We start from the raw sequence: 15,553 nt of genomic DNA on the forward strand, positions 1-15,553 counted from the left end.
ATGCTAATGTTCTTCATTTTCATCTGTTCAGCAGATGTGAATAATTGATAAAAAAAATATAATTTGATAATGTTTACTTATTATTGTTCAGCTATTCAAATACCTACGTCTCTTTAAACGATTGAATGCATTTATTGCCTTTCCTGGCGTTACATAACAAAACATTACATTACATAACATTTAATGTTTTGTCGACTGTTGGACTGAACATATCATATAAAATAAGAGGCCTGGTGAGGGACACCATGGTGGGCGTTAATAAATATTTTTGGACTTTGTATGTACGGGAAAATAATAAATAGATGCAGGCTCTGCATCATTGCGCTGGGTAAACGATCTTCCTCCTGTGATGTGGTAACTAAAACACGCAAAAAGACATAGGGAGTCATGTGTTTTCTGTTTATTCAGTCATATTTTTTTAATATCACACATCCTGTACCATGAGCTGTAAACTAGAGCTGGACAATGCGTTGTAGATACTAATTTCCAAGTATGAAGGCAGGGCATTACGTTGTGCAATCCAAGAGTGCGTGTGTGTATTTTCAGTGATACTGTGTGAGGGGCTGTGCTGGCGTTGGTACATTAATGACACTCATTAAAGGGCTTTTGGCCAGGAACAATGTCGTGTTTGAATAAGGCTTATCATGTGTTCACGAGATGAATCAGGACCCTCCCTCCCTCAAACCCTCACTCTGCTGGTTGTAACCTCCCTCCCCCTTCATATATTCTTTATGTATATGTTGTGTGTTATGGACTGGCTTTCTGTTTTTAAACTATCTTTGTGTGGCAGTCCACCATCATCATATTCCATTTTTAACAGCAGGTATCCCAGGTTAACAGGCTAAACTACGCTGTTCACTTGTGCTTCTGCTTTGCACCAGTGTGAAAGTGCTTTGGAATCAGAATCAATTTACAATTCTTTAAGCTTGCAGCTTCTTGTCACTGTTGTGCTATTCTTCTGTGAAGCGGCTTCTTTTATTATTTCCTGTTTTAAGTCGGGGTGGGAATTGTCGTGCATGCGCAGGGCAGCCAGGCCAGCTTCAGTCCAACTGTAATCCTACTAAATCCTACTAAAGGTACACATGCGGTAGATGCACATCCAGTTGCATTATGTGTGTCTTAATCCAACTTTGAGAAACTCGATGTTGTAAAATTCCACATGGACTAACATTATTAAATGTATTTTTTTAAAGAAAACTATTTAATTAGAGAGCAGACTTTCCGTTCAAGTCAGACAGAAGGGTATGAAAGAAAGCGTGTTCATACTAATCTCTCTCATGAGAAGCAATAACTGAAGGACACAGATTAATCTGAAGTTGTGAAACTGGTCCTTCAGCATTGGATTAAAGGAAGTTGAGTCTCTGTGTAACTAGCTTTCTGCTGCCTACAGCCGAAGGACAAAAACATAAAGAATTATTATTATAAAATACAAAAATATTGTTATCACATACTGTAAATTCACCTCAAAGCTGTGTTGACATATCTGTTTATCTATACATTCAGTGCTTACAATACACTTCACAAAACTTAGCTGGAATTGAAGCCTGTCTATATAGTCTGCATGATGACCTAAATGTTGGCACACTGGTACATGTAATGCTGTTAGCTGCACAGCCACACACACACATGTGTATGGCTACACAGGAACATATAGTGTATGAACACCTGTGTGCTGAAGATATCACACTTCCTCTGAGAAGTAACTGGATGATAATTTTCAAAGAAAATGGAATAAGTTCATCCAAGATTAAATTTACGGGAGAATGAAGTGAGGGCTTATTTGTCGTTGTTTTTTTAATGACCTTCACACTGATTAAATTTTTTTTTTTGGTGTGAACATTTTTGTATCAGCTTCACCTAAAGGTGATCATGGTGATTGGCAGGTTTTAAGAGGACATGTCACAGACTATACCCCGGTCTCCTCACAGTTAAGGTTTTCAGTTGCAAATCCTTTATTATGTGCTATGTGACACTTGACGGCCACTGACTCACTAACTGCCACTTGCATTCACAGAGGCGCAAACCCCTCCCCCCTTCACACAGACACCCACCCACACACCTACAACATTACCTACCACCACTGCAATAGGCTGCTCTTTGGTTACTGAATATATGCTATACAAAACTACTTTCTGTTTATACTTTATTTGTGGACAGGCTGTCGCTGACCTTCATTACGCAGAGTGGGACTTTTTTTGGGGATATCACTGAATACCCGTGTTCAGTGGAACACAATTATGTCTTTAATGCTAAAGAGCTCTATAAATCTTCAACTACCCATATAATTTGCATTCACTGCTATTTTTCTCAACTATCTCTTAAGTGTGTGCTGAATAAAGTTCACGAAATGTGACGTTTTGAAAACCCAGCAGTCTGTTTTAAGGATCGATACATTGGTAGATGTCTCCTCAGCTCTGCTGTTTCCTGTTTATTTTAGAAGATTTGGTAAAGGGGTGGTAACTGCCTCCCTGCGTTACCAGTTGGCCCAGTATGAGTCGTTTGTCTAGTTTCTTGTTGTTTATCTGAACAACAGTGCTTTAATCCAGGAGGGGCCCCTGCCCCAGTGTACTTACTATAGACATGAAAACATATATGAGCCTACAACAACCACACCCACCTCAGCCTGATAAGGTCTTTATGTAATGTGGCTGGGTGGGTGGTTGCAGCAGAAGGGGAGTTATGATGTAAGCTTATAAAGAGGAGGAAAATAAAGAGACAAACTGATCAAATTCAAGGCCCAAAAGGGTAGAAAGGTTGAACATTAAAAAAAGGAGCCACTGGATACTGAGAAGGGTGGAGGAAAAAACAGAAATAAAGACAGACAGACAGAAAAAAAGGATATAATGAGGGGTTGGGTGGGTGGCAGTGGTCTTGCTGGTTGAACAGGATTCTGATTGGCTGCCTTTGGCAAATGAGAAGCTCTGGACAAACTGGCGTCACACTTAATATCACCCTCTCTCACCCTTGTCTTTAGGGCTGCAACTAATGATATATTTTTTATCTATTAATCTTCTGATATTATTCTAGAATATTTTTGATAAACCATTGGTATATAAATGCCAGAGAACAGTGAAAAAAGCCCATTATAGTTTCAGTTTTCATTGAAATCAAAAGTGAGATCATCAGTTTGCAGTAAGATACCAGTAAGTTGCAGCTGCACCAGTAAGTTGCACCCTCCAGCAGAGGACATACTGTCTGTATGTCCTCTGCTGGAGGCATGGATAACTCGGAAACAACAGCTGAACTGGAAAATCCTGAACTCACTGGTGTGGCGATATTGCTTTCATCTGCTGTGAAGAAGTGCAGGCTGCAGTTTGAAGAGGACTCACTAGATGGCAAGAAGTTATCTCTGACCAGTTTCATGGTTAAATAACTTTTTTTTTTAATTATTATTTATATTTGATCACATGGGATTAGTGTGGTACATTCGGCACAGATCAGTGGTTATAGCAAACATGACATTGTGTCTTTTTCAAGAGCAAGAAGCATGATTTTGAAGATTTTTCCAATTCAAATTACATTTCATCACTAGTGTGTAAAATAAATTATATTTTATCATTATATACATTTCTGTACTTAGTCAATTCTCTTTACAGCTATACTGTAAATTTGAGTAGAATAAGCTGGCAGAGAATATTTAGTTAATGTTTATTGAGACCAAGTGCCATGGTCTGCTTAAAGCTGCATTATGTAATGTTTTGTGATTTTTGTTGTTGTGTTGCGACTATTAACCTTTGTGAAGTGCACCGATGTCGATAAACACTATTGGATCAAGCACCACAAATTGTTTTCTAAAGCTATTTCTTTTTTTTTATTATTATTTCTTTGAACGTCGGAGAGATCCAAGCATTGGCCTCCTTGTTTCCACTTGACAGCGCAGCAATCATGCCACTAGGGAGATGTTTGTGTGTTTTGGACAGAGAGTGGGATAGAGGACCAATAAAGCCAGATTGGGGGATGGGAGTTAATGGGGGGGGGTTGATTTCCGAGATTTATGGCATGGCACGGCACTTCAAGAAATGCATGCATCCTGTAATTAAAACTCCCCCTTGCCTCTAGCAGTGCCATACATTACTGGCATCCCCCACCACCCCATCCACCACAGCCCATTGCAGTTCAACAGTCCCCACCCCTCTGCTCCCCCTAACCCACGATAATAAGATCATATAGCAGCTTGACATCACTAATGAGAGCTGAATGGCACAATGAGGTTTCGTGGTCAGAAGCCTACTGTCACCGTCACACCACACATCAGCTGAAAGAGCCTTTCATTTGGATTTTCTCAGAGCCAGTGTAAAGCAAACACATCTTTCAGTAAGGTGACAGCAGTTTGCTGACTGCTGAACTGCTGTCATTGGGCAGGAAAAGGTGTGTTAATCCCTTTCATTGATATGGTGGCAGAGTGGCTCAGTGCTGAGGAATCAAGTAAGCATTAATCCCAGTATGCAAATTCCACATGTCAAATGAACATATAGCTTCTGTTTGTTTACGTTCAGCACAAAGAGGCTTCTTTGTGGAAGATTTTTAACGTGACGTGTGCGGAGTAATCACAGGTCACAGGATGATCATTCAAATATAGAACAAAGCTGCAACAGAAGAAAACAAATTAGAGGTTTTCTCTTCACTACATGAATTACATGAACATAACATTTTAGGTTGCGATATACACAAGAACAAGTTTAGGAGAATTAGCAAAGGTTTTATATCGTATTAGCTTTTTGAGAGCCTTAAAATACTATTTTTGCAATCAAAAATGATTTACTATTTTTAGGTAATGTACTGATTAAACATTAAATCAATGAAGGAAATTGTTGTCAGACAAAATGTAGACGATAATTGCTAATGAAATTGGATACTGTCAAATATAATATGACAACATGCAGAACTGTCCACGCACACTGACAAAACATATGTGTGTGTGTACAACATGACTGTTAGTAATGGCCTGGCCTGCTGGCTGTGAGCTGGGTTCTCTGTTCTCCGTGGTTTTGTTTTGTGGCATTCAGGTACAATGTGTTTCAAAATCATTGTCAATAACAGACTGTGAAACCACGTGAGCTCACAGAGATGCGGCATGTCATTGTATGTAGCTGTTGCTCAGAAAGTAACAGAGATTTTACTATCACACAGCAAACTATAGCAAACTATCCTGGAATAACAACTAGAGTTTCAATGGTCTCACTGTACTCCCTGTTTTGGTGCCCCACTTTTACTGCTAACTTTGACTCAACTTTCTTGGGACCTTGCTAGCGACTGGACCAACATCAGGTTCTCATCAGGCCAGACTGGTCACTGTGTTTCTCTAGTTCCCTTGCTTCCTGTGATCAGAAGAGGGGAATCTGCTTAAGTTTACTGTCCTGGCTTTTCATCCACACACAACTGGTGTTTTGGGAGCACTGAAACTTCTCTCTTGCACTACACTGTCACTATCTTCTTGTGTTTTATGATAAATTTTGTTTTCTTCTCTTAGTCCCCCTGGCTTGGTGCATTCTGTTTCTGTGTACATTGTAATGTATATTTGTCCAAATAAAGCTTTATTTAGAGTCTTTTTGAGCATGTTTCGTGTGGATAAAGACATGTCTTGAAACAGTAGCATGTTTTTACAGAAGGCCTTTTAAGAACAAAAAAGTTATTGAGAGATGTTTCCTTGTGGTTAAAGCCTTAGATGCTGTGGTCATCTTGCTGTTGCACGTTTTCACACTGGCTGTCACAGTACCAGCACTGAGGTTATGGGTGTGTTTTTTTACAATAGCTCAGTGCTGGTTTAGGAAATTCTTGCGTAAGATCTCAAACACATTCTGTGATGGATAGATATATAAAAACGTGAGTTGTCCTCATCCATCTCTCTCCTCCTCCTCTCTGCAGCTGTATGAACTGGATGGAGACCCAAAGAGAAAGGAGTTTCTGGATGATCTCTTCAGCTTCATGCAAAAAAGAGGTACGTAACAGTGCATGTATAAATCACAAACAGCATATTAGTAGAAAACAGATGCTCTCACTCAAAAAAATTCTCTTAATCCACAATTTGTGTCATTTTTCCCCCCAATATTCAAATTTCAGCTAAAAAGTAACAGCTCTCAGTCACATTAGATGTCCTCAGTTGGTGTCACAGAGAGGCTTTTTATAGTTGGTAAAGAGGGAACATATTTTTGGTCTTTCTGACATAGGCTACACAGGCTATAATTGGAGGGAACACACTGTATCAAATACTTGGGAACCTTCCAATCTGGCTAACTGACCTTGTGGCCCTGCCTGCACTTCCAGCACCTCTTCTTCTTCTTGTTAGGATGCTGCATTGACTTTATTTCATTCACAGGCTGACCAAAGCCTTATTCCTAATCCTAGCCTTGACTGTACCTCTAATTTTAACCTAATCTGAACTTTTACCAGATCCTCAGAAATTGGGTTCTGCCGCAGTAGAACCAGGCTTCTTGTTCTGAAAAAGTCATTGTTTATACCAGAAAGAGGAAGACACACACACACACACACACACGCACACACACACACACACACACACTCACACACACATACACACACTAGCACACTCTCAGAAACACTGACTCGGCTACCATGAAGGACCTTCACACTGGTTATGCAAACAATGGCAACCCTGGAAACATAAAGTTAATTGTAGGAAACTGGGACTTGTGCAACAATGTGTATATATGTATTATGTCTCGCCCAGTCGCTCATTACAGAAGATTCTTTTATAAAATGCCAAGAAAAGCTTGAGCCATGCTTGATTTATTCAGATCAGAGGGTGGGAGATGACATGCATGTGCTCACAACAGAAAAAAAAACAGTAGTGTATATTGACATCGTCAGAGCCAAGGGGCGGGTCTCCCAAGTCATGTTTGAGAATCTGACAGCGCCATCTGCAGGCCACATTCATAACTGATGCATTAACCTGTGAGATGCAACTCATGGCTTACTCATTATGTTATTTTAATACTTGCCCTGAGGACTGTATTTTGGACTAGTCTTTATTTGAAGCAATATAAATTGTTGACCTAATTATTGATAGCTTATTGTTTTACTCTGTGGAAACAATTTGTCACAGGTTTGTATAAAAGTGTTGGTGTTGACAGATGAGAAAATAGCCATGACAGGTTATGTAAACTAGACAGAGACCTGTAAGCATATTGTGTGAGGGACATTTAAACACTCTAAATGTTTAAATGCTGCGTCTCTAATTATAGATTTATGTGTGGAGTCACTGTGTAAAACGTTTCTCTTGTCCTAATGTTGGGCATGAATTAAGGCTCCGGTATCATGTTTCCCATTTCAGTGAAATGGTTTTATGTTTTGTACAATCCACATTGTCATATGACCAAAGACTCACACTGTTTTGGTTCTTGATGTAAATCCTAAGTGTTTCCAACCTTGTTAAAGTAAATGTCATATTTTTTTAATGTAATAAATGAACACCAGCTAGATTTTAGATTATTATAAATCTAAATGTGCACTGCTACTTATTTCTTTAACACTTATTAGAACTGTTGTTTTTTTGGGTTATGTTATCTTAACTGGTATTATTCATTTACCATGTTTTTAAAAAGTAGAAATAGCTTTTTTCGTTCTCTGCTGCCTGTGTGCACAATGCTGCATGCTATCTGTTGACATTTCCCATATGTGTGTGTGTTGTTCTAGGAACCCCAGTGAATCGTATTCCCATCATGGCCAAACAGGTCTTGGATCTGTACATGCTCTACAGGCTAGTGACAGAAAAGGGAGGCCTAGTGGAGGTCATCAACAAGAAGCTGTGGAGGGAAATCACCAAGGGACTCAACCTGCCTACCTCAATCACCAGTGCAGCCTTCACCCTTCGCACACAGTCAGTATACACACACACACACACACACACACACACACACACACACACACACACACATACACACACACACACACACACACACACACACACACACACACACATTGTGCAGATATTGTTCTTGGCACACTGCAGTAAAAAAAATGTAGTAATGATGCAAGTACAAGTACGCACACAGACACGCGTGTTATCAGATATCTAGTCTGTGAGTTACCTAAATCTGTTGTCTATCATTGTATGTCTTGTATGAGTAAGAGCTGCTATGCCAGGCATCCCGTCATAGAGACACAATCTGCTTTTTAAAGGGGCCATTCTGCAATGTAGTTTTCCACTTTCTATAGAAGAGAAACTAAAGAAACTGCCAAATATGTTCCTCTTAGATACATGAAGTACCTGTACCCATATGAATGTGATAAGAGGTGTCTGAGCAACCCCAATGAGCTCCAGGCAGCCATCGACAGTAATCGGCGGGAGGGACGACGACAGAGCTTTGGAAGCTCCCTCTTCACCTACTCACCCAATGGCACACCCACCATGCTGTCCTCGCCAAAGCTCCCCACGTCCAGCATGGGTCTGACAGTGGGCACCAATGGGGCCTCGCTGACTGCCATCCAGAGGATAAAGAAAGGTGAAATTTGTTCATTATGCGGCTAATAATGTTTTACACTGAGGTCCCGGATACATGAATGAGGTTATTCTGTGACGTCATCATGAGCCATAGCATTTGTTCTCCAGGAATTGTTATCACTGTCTAAACTGGCTTAATCCCAAACCTTTTAAAAAATGCTGACTCATTTGCAGTCAGCAAGATGTTTAGGGTAAATACTAAATACAACCTTTCAGATACAAATGTCTTAACTACTCACTGTAATTGTGGTTTAAGATGAGTACAAATGAAATGTCGAACATGATAAACAAAATAGAAATCCAGTTGAGAAGAGAAACTCACATCATTCTGTTACAAGAAGAAGAACAAAATGTTTTACTTTAACATTAAAATAAACTTAAACAATAAATGTTTTAACAAAACTCTCATCTGGTATACATTTATTGATTGGTTGCAATAAAAGCTACTTGTTTACATGTTTTAGAAAGGTTTTATTTTCACAGTAGAATTGATAATCACTTAAAAGCTTCTTGCACGTCCATTAGGGAGTAATTCGCCATTAATGCACCATTATTTGAGGTCCAACCGCACTGACTGGCAATAACTGATGTAATGTGGATCGAAGTGTAGAAACAGAAGAAACTTTTTGGAGCTTAACATAGAACAAATGATGGCTGTAAAAAAATAAATAAAAGCACACAGAATCTAGGGGACAGGACCCTTCCCTGTATCAAAAATGTGTCATAGATTTTAATAATTGATTATTCACTTTCACACTTTATCATACCTCCATACCATATTTTTCAATTCTTGACATTCACAAAATAGTCAATAGCGGGTAAAATAGATTTCAGAATAGAGTACCACATGATTCAATAAATACATTTTATGTATATTTTTTAATGGAAGCATCTCTTTCTGAGGCTCACCCATAAAAGTGTATATAACATTTTGTCTCTCTCATGATGTTACACTAGAGGACACATTACACTGACTGGCTCTTTGCCACCCAGGAACCCAGACAGCCTCATTAGCCACCTTCATACTGCTTTTCCTACCATATAGGTGTGGAGCAGAATATTAGCTTGAGCCCAGAGTTTCCATCATCTACTTTTGTCTTAAACAGATGATACACCTTGCTTTATGCTTTAATCACCAGTAATCCCAACTACAAAGTTAGCTTGATCAAGTAAAGGAAGACTCATTTAGTCAACTGACTTTTTTTTCAATTCTGGCCAGTTTTGTCTAGTTTTTGGACCGTTTCCTTGTTTTTTAAGCACATTAAGTTCTAAAAGTGCTTCTAGCCAGCACATTTTGTTTACCTCATTGGCAGATTATTATTTTTTAAATCAATCTTGTAGGGCTGTTTCTGTAGTGCATGACATTTTTCTATTGGGGTTTGGACTTCTTCATTAACATTAAGTGCACGTTAGACAAACTGTTGTCAAAGAAGATTTCATACTCACTTCTGCCTTCTGTCCCTCTCTGTACTGTCTGACCAGAAGAGGGGGGCCAGTCGCTGCCGGGAGTCGGTATAGCTCGTTTGCCAGCAGGAGCCCTGGCGGGTCACTCGGTGGCTGCTGTGCAGGCAGCGGCAGCCCAGGCGGCGATGGCGGCTCAGGTGGTGGCTCTGGAGCAGCTAAGGGACAAACTGGAGGCTGGTGAGCCTCCAGAGAAGAAGATGGCGCTGCCAGCCGAGGATCACCACCGGCTTCTGCAGAGAGCACTGCAGCACAACCTGCTGGCCATGACCGCCCAGATGCCCATGAACATACGCATCAACAATCAAGGTACCAAACACACACGGCAGTTTCCCACCAGGCAACATGAGCAGAAGAATACAATGAGTCACGCATGGTTTTCGTCAAATGAAGTGTCTGTCTTTATGTCAATGGTGAAAATGTACATTTAAATCATTTACAACCTTGTCTGGATCAGTTTCTGGACTGGGTTGTTTTACACCCAACTTCTATTTTTCCACTATTTGTTTTGTCAAGTATTTTTCTTATTGCTGTTTTATCAGGTTTAAAATAGAACACACTTTAGTATTACCACACTGCATCTGCATTTCACTTTTATTCTCCAGCTTATATGTAAGTGGCATTTCACACATTCTCCCTCTTCCTGGCAGTTAGTCTCTATTTTCTCATAATCTTGTAACAAACCACAACACCCAGCAGTAAGGAAGTTACCCACTGTGAGCCTATACGTTGACCTGTTTAGCTTATAGACGCACCATGCATTCACACCTTCATAGTGAATGTGTGTGTGTTTGTCTGTGTGGGGATTCCCTAATGCAAACACGCACTTTGATCTTATAGCAGAGTTTGTCTGGGTTACTGTCTGACTATCTGATTAAACACACAACCTGTTTCTCATTACTGATAATCCAGGTGACTTCAAAGAACTTGTGTGCAAATTCAAAGTTGCTTTTCTGTGAAAGATTATTGTAAATCTGAACGTGTTTGATGAGTTAAAGAGGAGTCAGCATTGGACTAGTGTGGTGCAAGTTGAAAGATTGCACAATATACTGTGTATACCTGTGTATATACTGTACAGTATATAGCATGAGTGGTCAGTTGAAATCCCGAGAGGCCCGGGAACTGTCTGAACTGTGGAAATGTCTAATGTCCAATATATGGTATATTATATACCATATATAAATATGTGCATCAGGATCTGTGTGTAGTAAACAAGAAATTGAAGATGACTATCCTCACAGACATATCAAAATAATCTTAGGGACTTTTAGGGAAAAGGTGTCAATTAATTTGACTAAATGAAGTTCTGCACTGTCTACATTTCTTTTCTCAGATCACATCATGTACAGTTACTTCTCTCTGATTATCAGTCCTCTCATACTAAGGTTTCACTCACCGTTGTTCACCCAAGGAGCGGCTGCTATGTTATGATAATGCCATTATATATTATGTTGAAACATAATAAACACACTCAGTGTGAAGCTGTGCATCTGCACGTCATACAAATATCTCACAATAAAAGCCTTGTTTGAAAATGAATGGATACAGGGAACTGAAATGGAAAAGTGCTTTTATTCTGGTACAAAATAGCAAGTGTTGGATTTGTGGCATGTATGACAGATCGCTCAAGCTGACAAGTGTTTCGTCATAACCAATGATTTTAGGAAGCACTGTAGGTCAGGGCACGGATAGGACGGTGCCTGTGTCTGGATCCAGCCCAGTAACGACACACTGCTTCTCTGCAGCTGAAATTGGTGACAAAGAAATTCAAGCTACAAATGACTTATGATATTGGCTGCATTTGAAGGTAGAAGTTTTCCACCCAGTCTCAATTATGAGTCATGCAAATAAATCAGTTGTTGTCTTGACTGGCGTTGAGTCAAAATCCAAAGTCTTTCATGAGAGGAGACAAGACCAAGACCAAGTGAAAATGTGTCCCGAGACGAGATTGGACCAAGACCAGTCTCCAGTAATACAACACTTATTTGTTTGTCTTTATAACAGAAGGCAGACAGGACTCGGCGCTGAATCTCACCACCAACGGCACAAGCAGCATTAGCATGTCAGTGGAGCTCAACGGCGTAATGTACACTGGTGAGTTTAACACCAATCACAGGCATGACAGTAGATGGAAAATAGCTCTGGTCCATTTTCAGGAATGTTATAATTGTGCAGATAAACCACTAAATAAATACACCAACCACTTAGTTCCCCCTACCAAAGACAATTTCTCTCCACTTCAAATCTCAGACAGAAAGCCAGTGATTACATTTAATTGAATTTAATTTCTGTTACTTTTATCTCTTTTCTCCCCAGGCGTTCTTTTTGCTCAGGCAGCAGCGGGGGCAGCAGTGGGGTCAGCCTCCTCTGGTGCGTCTGGGTTGTCTGTGTCCAACAATCATGCCGCTCCTCCTCAGCAGCAGCAGCAGCAACACACACCTACCTCAACCTCCAACAACCTGTTGTCTTAACAAACCCCCGGCCTTCCCCCTTTTTTTTTTTAATTACCATGCTAAGTAAAGCCAAAAACCAACCTCATTTTCTATGTTGTCTATGCCAAAAAGAGAAGACCCACAAACCTTACAGGAAGACACGGATCACGTGAAGTACACTATCTCAGGTTTTCTCTCACAAACTCACCTCTTTTGTTCTTTGTAGCCAAAATAATTTTGGAAAACAAATTCCAACTGCGAGTCAGTATCCACGAAACAATGCACAACTTGTGAATTATTTATTTCTACATAAATGTACAGATTACCGGAGAACAAAAGAGAAGGTAATAACTAGAAAGGGCAATGCACTGTTTACACATATATACAGCTACTGACTGACAGTAATGTTTTAGGGGAGTAGAGTTTTTTTTTTTTTTTTTATTTTCTTTTAATCTTTTGATTGTCATTATTATCTTTATTGTTATTCTCTATTGTGTTTATCATTTAAATCTTTAACAATCCTCTCACTGCAGGAAAAAAAGTCTATATATTTAGAATTCTATAAAAAAAGAAAATATGAATATCCTCTATTTTTAATCAGCAAAGCTTTAAAGGTATATATGTTCAGGGCATATAACAATGTACCGCTGTGACCTCATTTTATGGAAAAACCTTATAACCTTATTCACATGGCAGCCAGTTTGTATCTCGACGAGGAAGAAGGAGTCTGGTGCACGTGTGCACTGCTGTTTTGTACCGAGATACGCGTCATATCTATGCCTTAAAGTCACCAAGGAAACGCAAACCAGAAATGGCTGCATGAGCAGAATCTGCATGGATGTTGACTTGTGAATATATTCGGTCCACTGTTAGGCGAGTCAGCTGTGTGGTTGCTCTGCCTGAACAGCTAGCCCTTACCTGTTTGTTGACATAAGGCCAGTTGAATACATATCTATGCCAAACATGCAGGTATATTGTCAGGTTAAGTGTACAAATGGCTGTTCGTGCCATTAAGGTGGAAAAACGAACTAAAGCCTTTCGTTGCACGCTGGACTTCCGGAGCCTCGATGGCGACATCGCCGACTATTGACGCTTGAAGTTCAGGCTGTATGTGAATATCTCGTTTTCCATTGTTCTCAGGTGTTTCTCTGCGCATCGTGTTATACTATATCCCACAGTCTTCTTTTCAAAGGCTCCCCACAGAACGATCCGTTTTTATCTTTTCTGTAACTTAGCCCTCTCACGGTGTGATTGTCTCATGGTCAGATGCCTGCACGTGTTTGTCGGTGAAAGCCGTCAGTGAGCAGGAACACACACTTTCTTGCCATGGATTTAAAGGAATGTAGCGTTGCTAAATCCTTGTTTTGTGTGGAGACACTTGTGACAATCAGGGGTCAGGAGATGTAGCTGAGCTGCAAAAGAAACCTCTCCTGACAACTACTTCGGCTCATATGTAATGTTTTGTTGTTTTTATTTTTCTTGTATCATAGATTATGGATGCTTTTGCTTTTTTTTTTTATTTAGCTTTGTGGGGTTTTGTTTTTTTTGCATGACTTTAGTGCTTTGCCGGATCCAAGTGCTTCTTATCCTGTGCTGTGTCGCGAGGTTCATTTCTCGCTGTCTTGTCGGCACAGAGAACGTCTTGTAATCGTCTTTGACTGTTTTTAGATGAATTGCTTAATTAGGGCTTTTGAAGACATGAGATCAGAGATAATCACAGCTGTGGCTGAGCACTTGACCGTGCAGTTCACAGCAGAAACACCATGTCACCTCATACATAGTTGTAGTTGTGTGCCTGCATTTTGTAGATTAATCATTCAGCTTTTTGAACTTCAACCTGTGTTACCTCTCTGGACTGTTGGCTGTTAAAGATTGTTACTCATTCTCGACCCCACCCCAAGCAAAGCAGCCTCATTCCTAGCAATGTTAGGATGTAAATCAGGCTTTGATGTGAGGCCTTAAGGCCACAGCATGAGATGACCAGAGAGCAAACAGTACCCCCACCTAATCACTTTTATTGACCCTCCCAAATATCACCAGATGGCTGCAGATGCTATGATTGTGGTTCTTTTTCTCTGTGTGAAATCACCACCACCAGCTGCTGCACCGATACTGTTCAGTTTTAGATGGGGCTCTTGATGCTCAGACAGCCAACAATCAAAACCCCCACCTGCAGAGGCTGTCCTTCAAGCTTAGTCACTTAGAGTCTTAGAGCCTTACTTGAAACAGAAACAGGTTCTCATTGGTTGTTTACAAGACAGAAAACTTCAGCTTCATTGTGTTAGAGGAACATTTTTACTGAGAAATGTGACAGAAATTAGTCATCTATTTGTGTTAGATATAAATAAGCCTCAGCACCAGGCTATTCAGATGCTAAACAATGCAAAAACTGTCAGTTAAATCAACTAATAATCATAGGACAAGTTAGCACATCTCACAGGTGCACAGAATAACAGCATTGTTGTTTTACTTTAACCCACAGTGGAAACTAGGTTTAACTCCGCTTCCAGTTGCGCAACATTAACTTTGTTCTTAATTAATTTTTTAACCTTTTCAGGCACCTTGGCCTAAGAGTGAGTGAGTGTAATGTTCGCTATCCTACCAATAAATAAGATCATGTGATACAGCTTAAAGCTCCAGAACAGTCACAGAGAGTAAGATTTGTTTTTCAGCCGTTTGCTATCATTTGCATATTGTTTACATTAATTTCACATGTTCTCACCTTGGAACACACAAGAGAGGCCGTGGCTCTCACAGGTGGCGCAGCTACGACTGGTGTTATCTGATGTGCTTGGTTTTTTTTGGATTTTTTTTTGCGTTGCATCAGTGGCACTGTGTGTTCTTGTCCATACAAAAGGGTTAAAGTGACTGCTAATGAATGGGCAAATCAGTAGACCAGCCAGACAACTGAACTCAGTAACCTTGTCACTCATGACCTCTGAGGATGAATTCTTATGCCAGAGAAGCATTTGCAGAACTGAAAGTGACATCTGTGTAAGATTTCAGCTTTCTGTCAGCAGCCTTTCATTGTGGTAGATAATGCAAAGCTCTCTGCGTCATTACAGCCTTTTTTTTTTGTTACATATACAGGTCTGACAGAGACTTCATCAAAAACATTATTGACATCAGTCAGGAGACCAGTCAAACCCCAACCGTTTAAAAAATAGTGGCGTTAATGCATTCTTGAATCGTATGATAGGGG

At 40.0% G+C, this 15,553-nt stretch overlaps 1 protein-coding gene across 2 annotated transcripts in view; it reads left to right on the top strand.

The window, feature by feature from the left end:
* Positions 1-12,405, top strand: part of arid3a (AT rich interactive domain 3A (BRIGHT-like)) — a 38,817-nt gene extending 26,412 nt beyond the window's left edge. The window contains exons 4-9 of one of the 2 annotated variants that reach the window (XM_044044513.1): positions 5,866-5,938; positions 7,651-7,834; positions 8,212-8,459; positions 9,941-10,228; positions 11,924-12,013; positions 12,236-12,405. In XM_044044513.1, the coding sequence (XP_043900448.1) occupies positions 5,866-5,938; positions 7,651-7,834; positions 8,212-8,459; positions 9,941-10,228; positions 11,924-12,013; positions 12,236-12,390 (1,038 nt within the window). In that variant the 3' untranslated portion in view covers positions 12,391-12,405. The remainder of the gene's footprint in view (positions 1-5,865; positions 5,939-7,650; positions 7,835-8,211; positions 8,460-9,940; positions 10,229-11,923; positions 12,014-12,235) is intronic. The other variant, XM_044044514.1, reaches the window with a different exon arrangement.
* Positions 12,406-15,553: the final 3,148 nt, after the last annotated feature.

Source organism: Solea senegalensis, linkage group LG14 (assembly GCF_019176455.1).
Source record: "Solea senegalensis isolate Sse05_10M linkage group LG14, IFAPA_SoseM_1, whole genome shotgun sequence".
In the NCBI taxonomy this organism is placed as follows: Eukaryota; Metazoa; Chordata; class Actinopteri; order Pleuronectiformes; family Soleidae; genus Solea; species Solea senegalensis.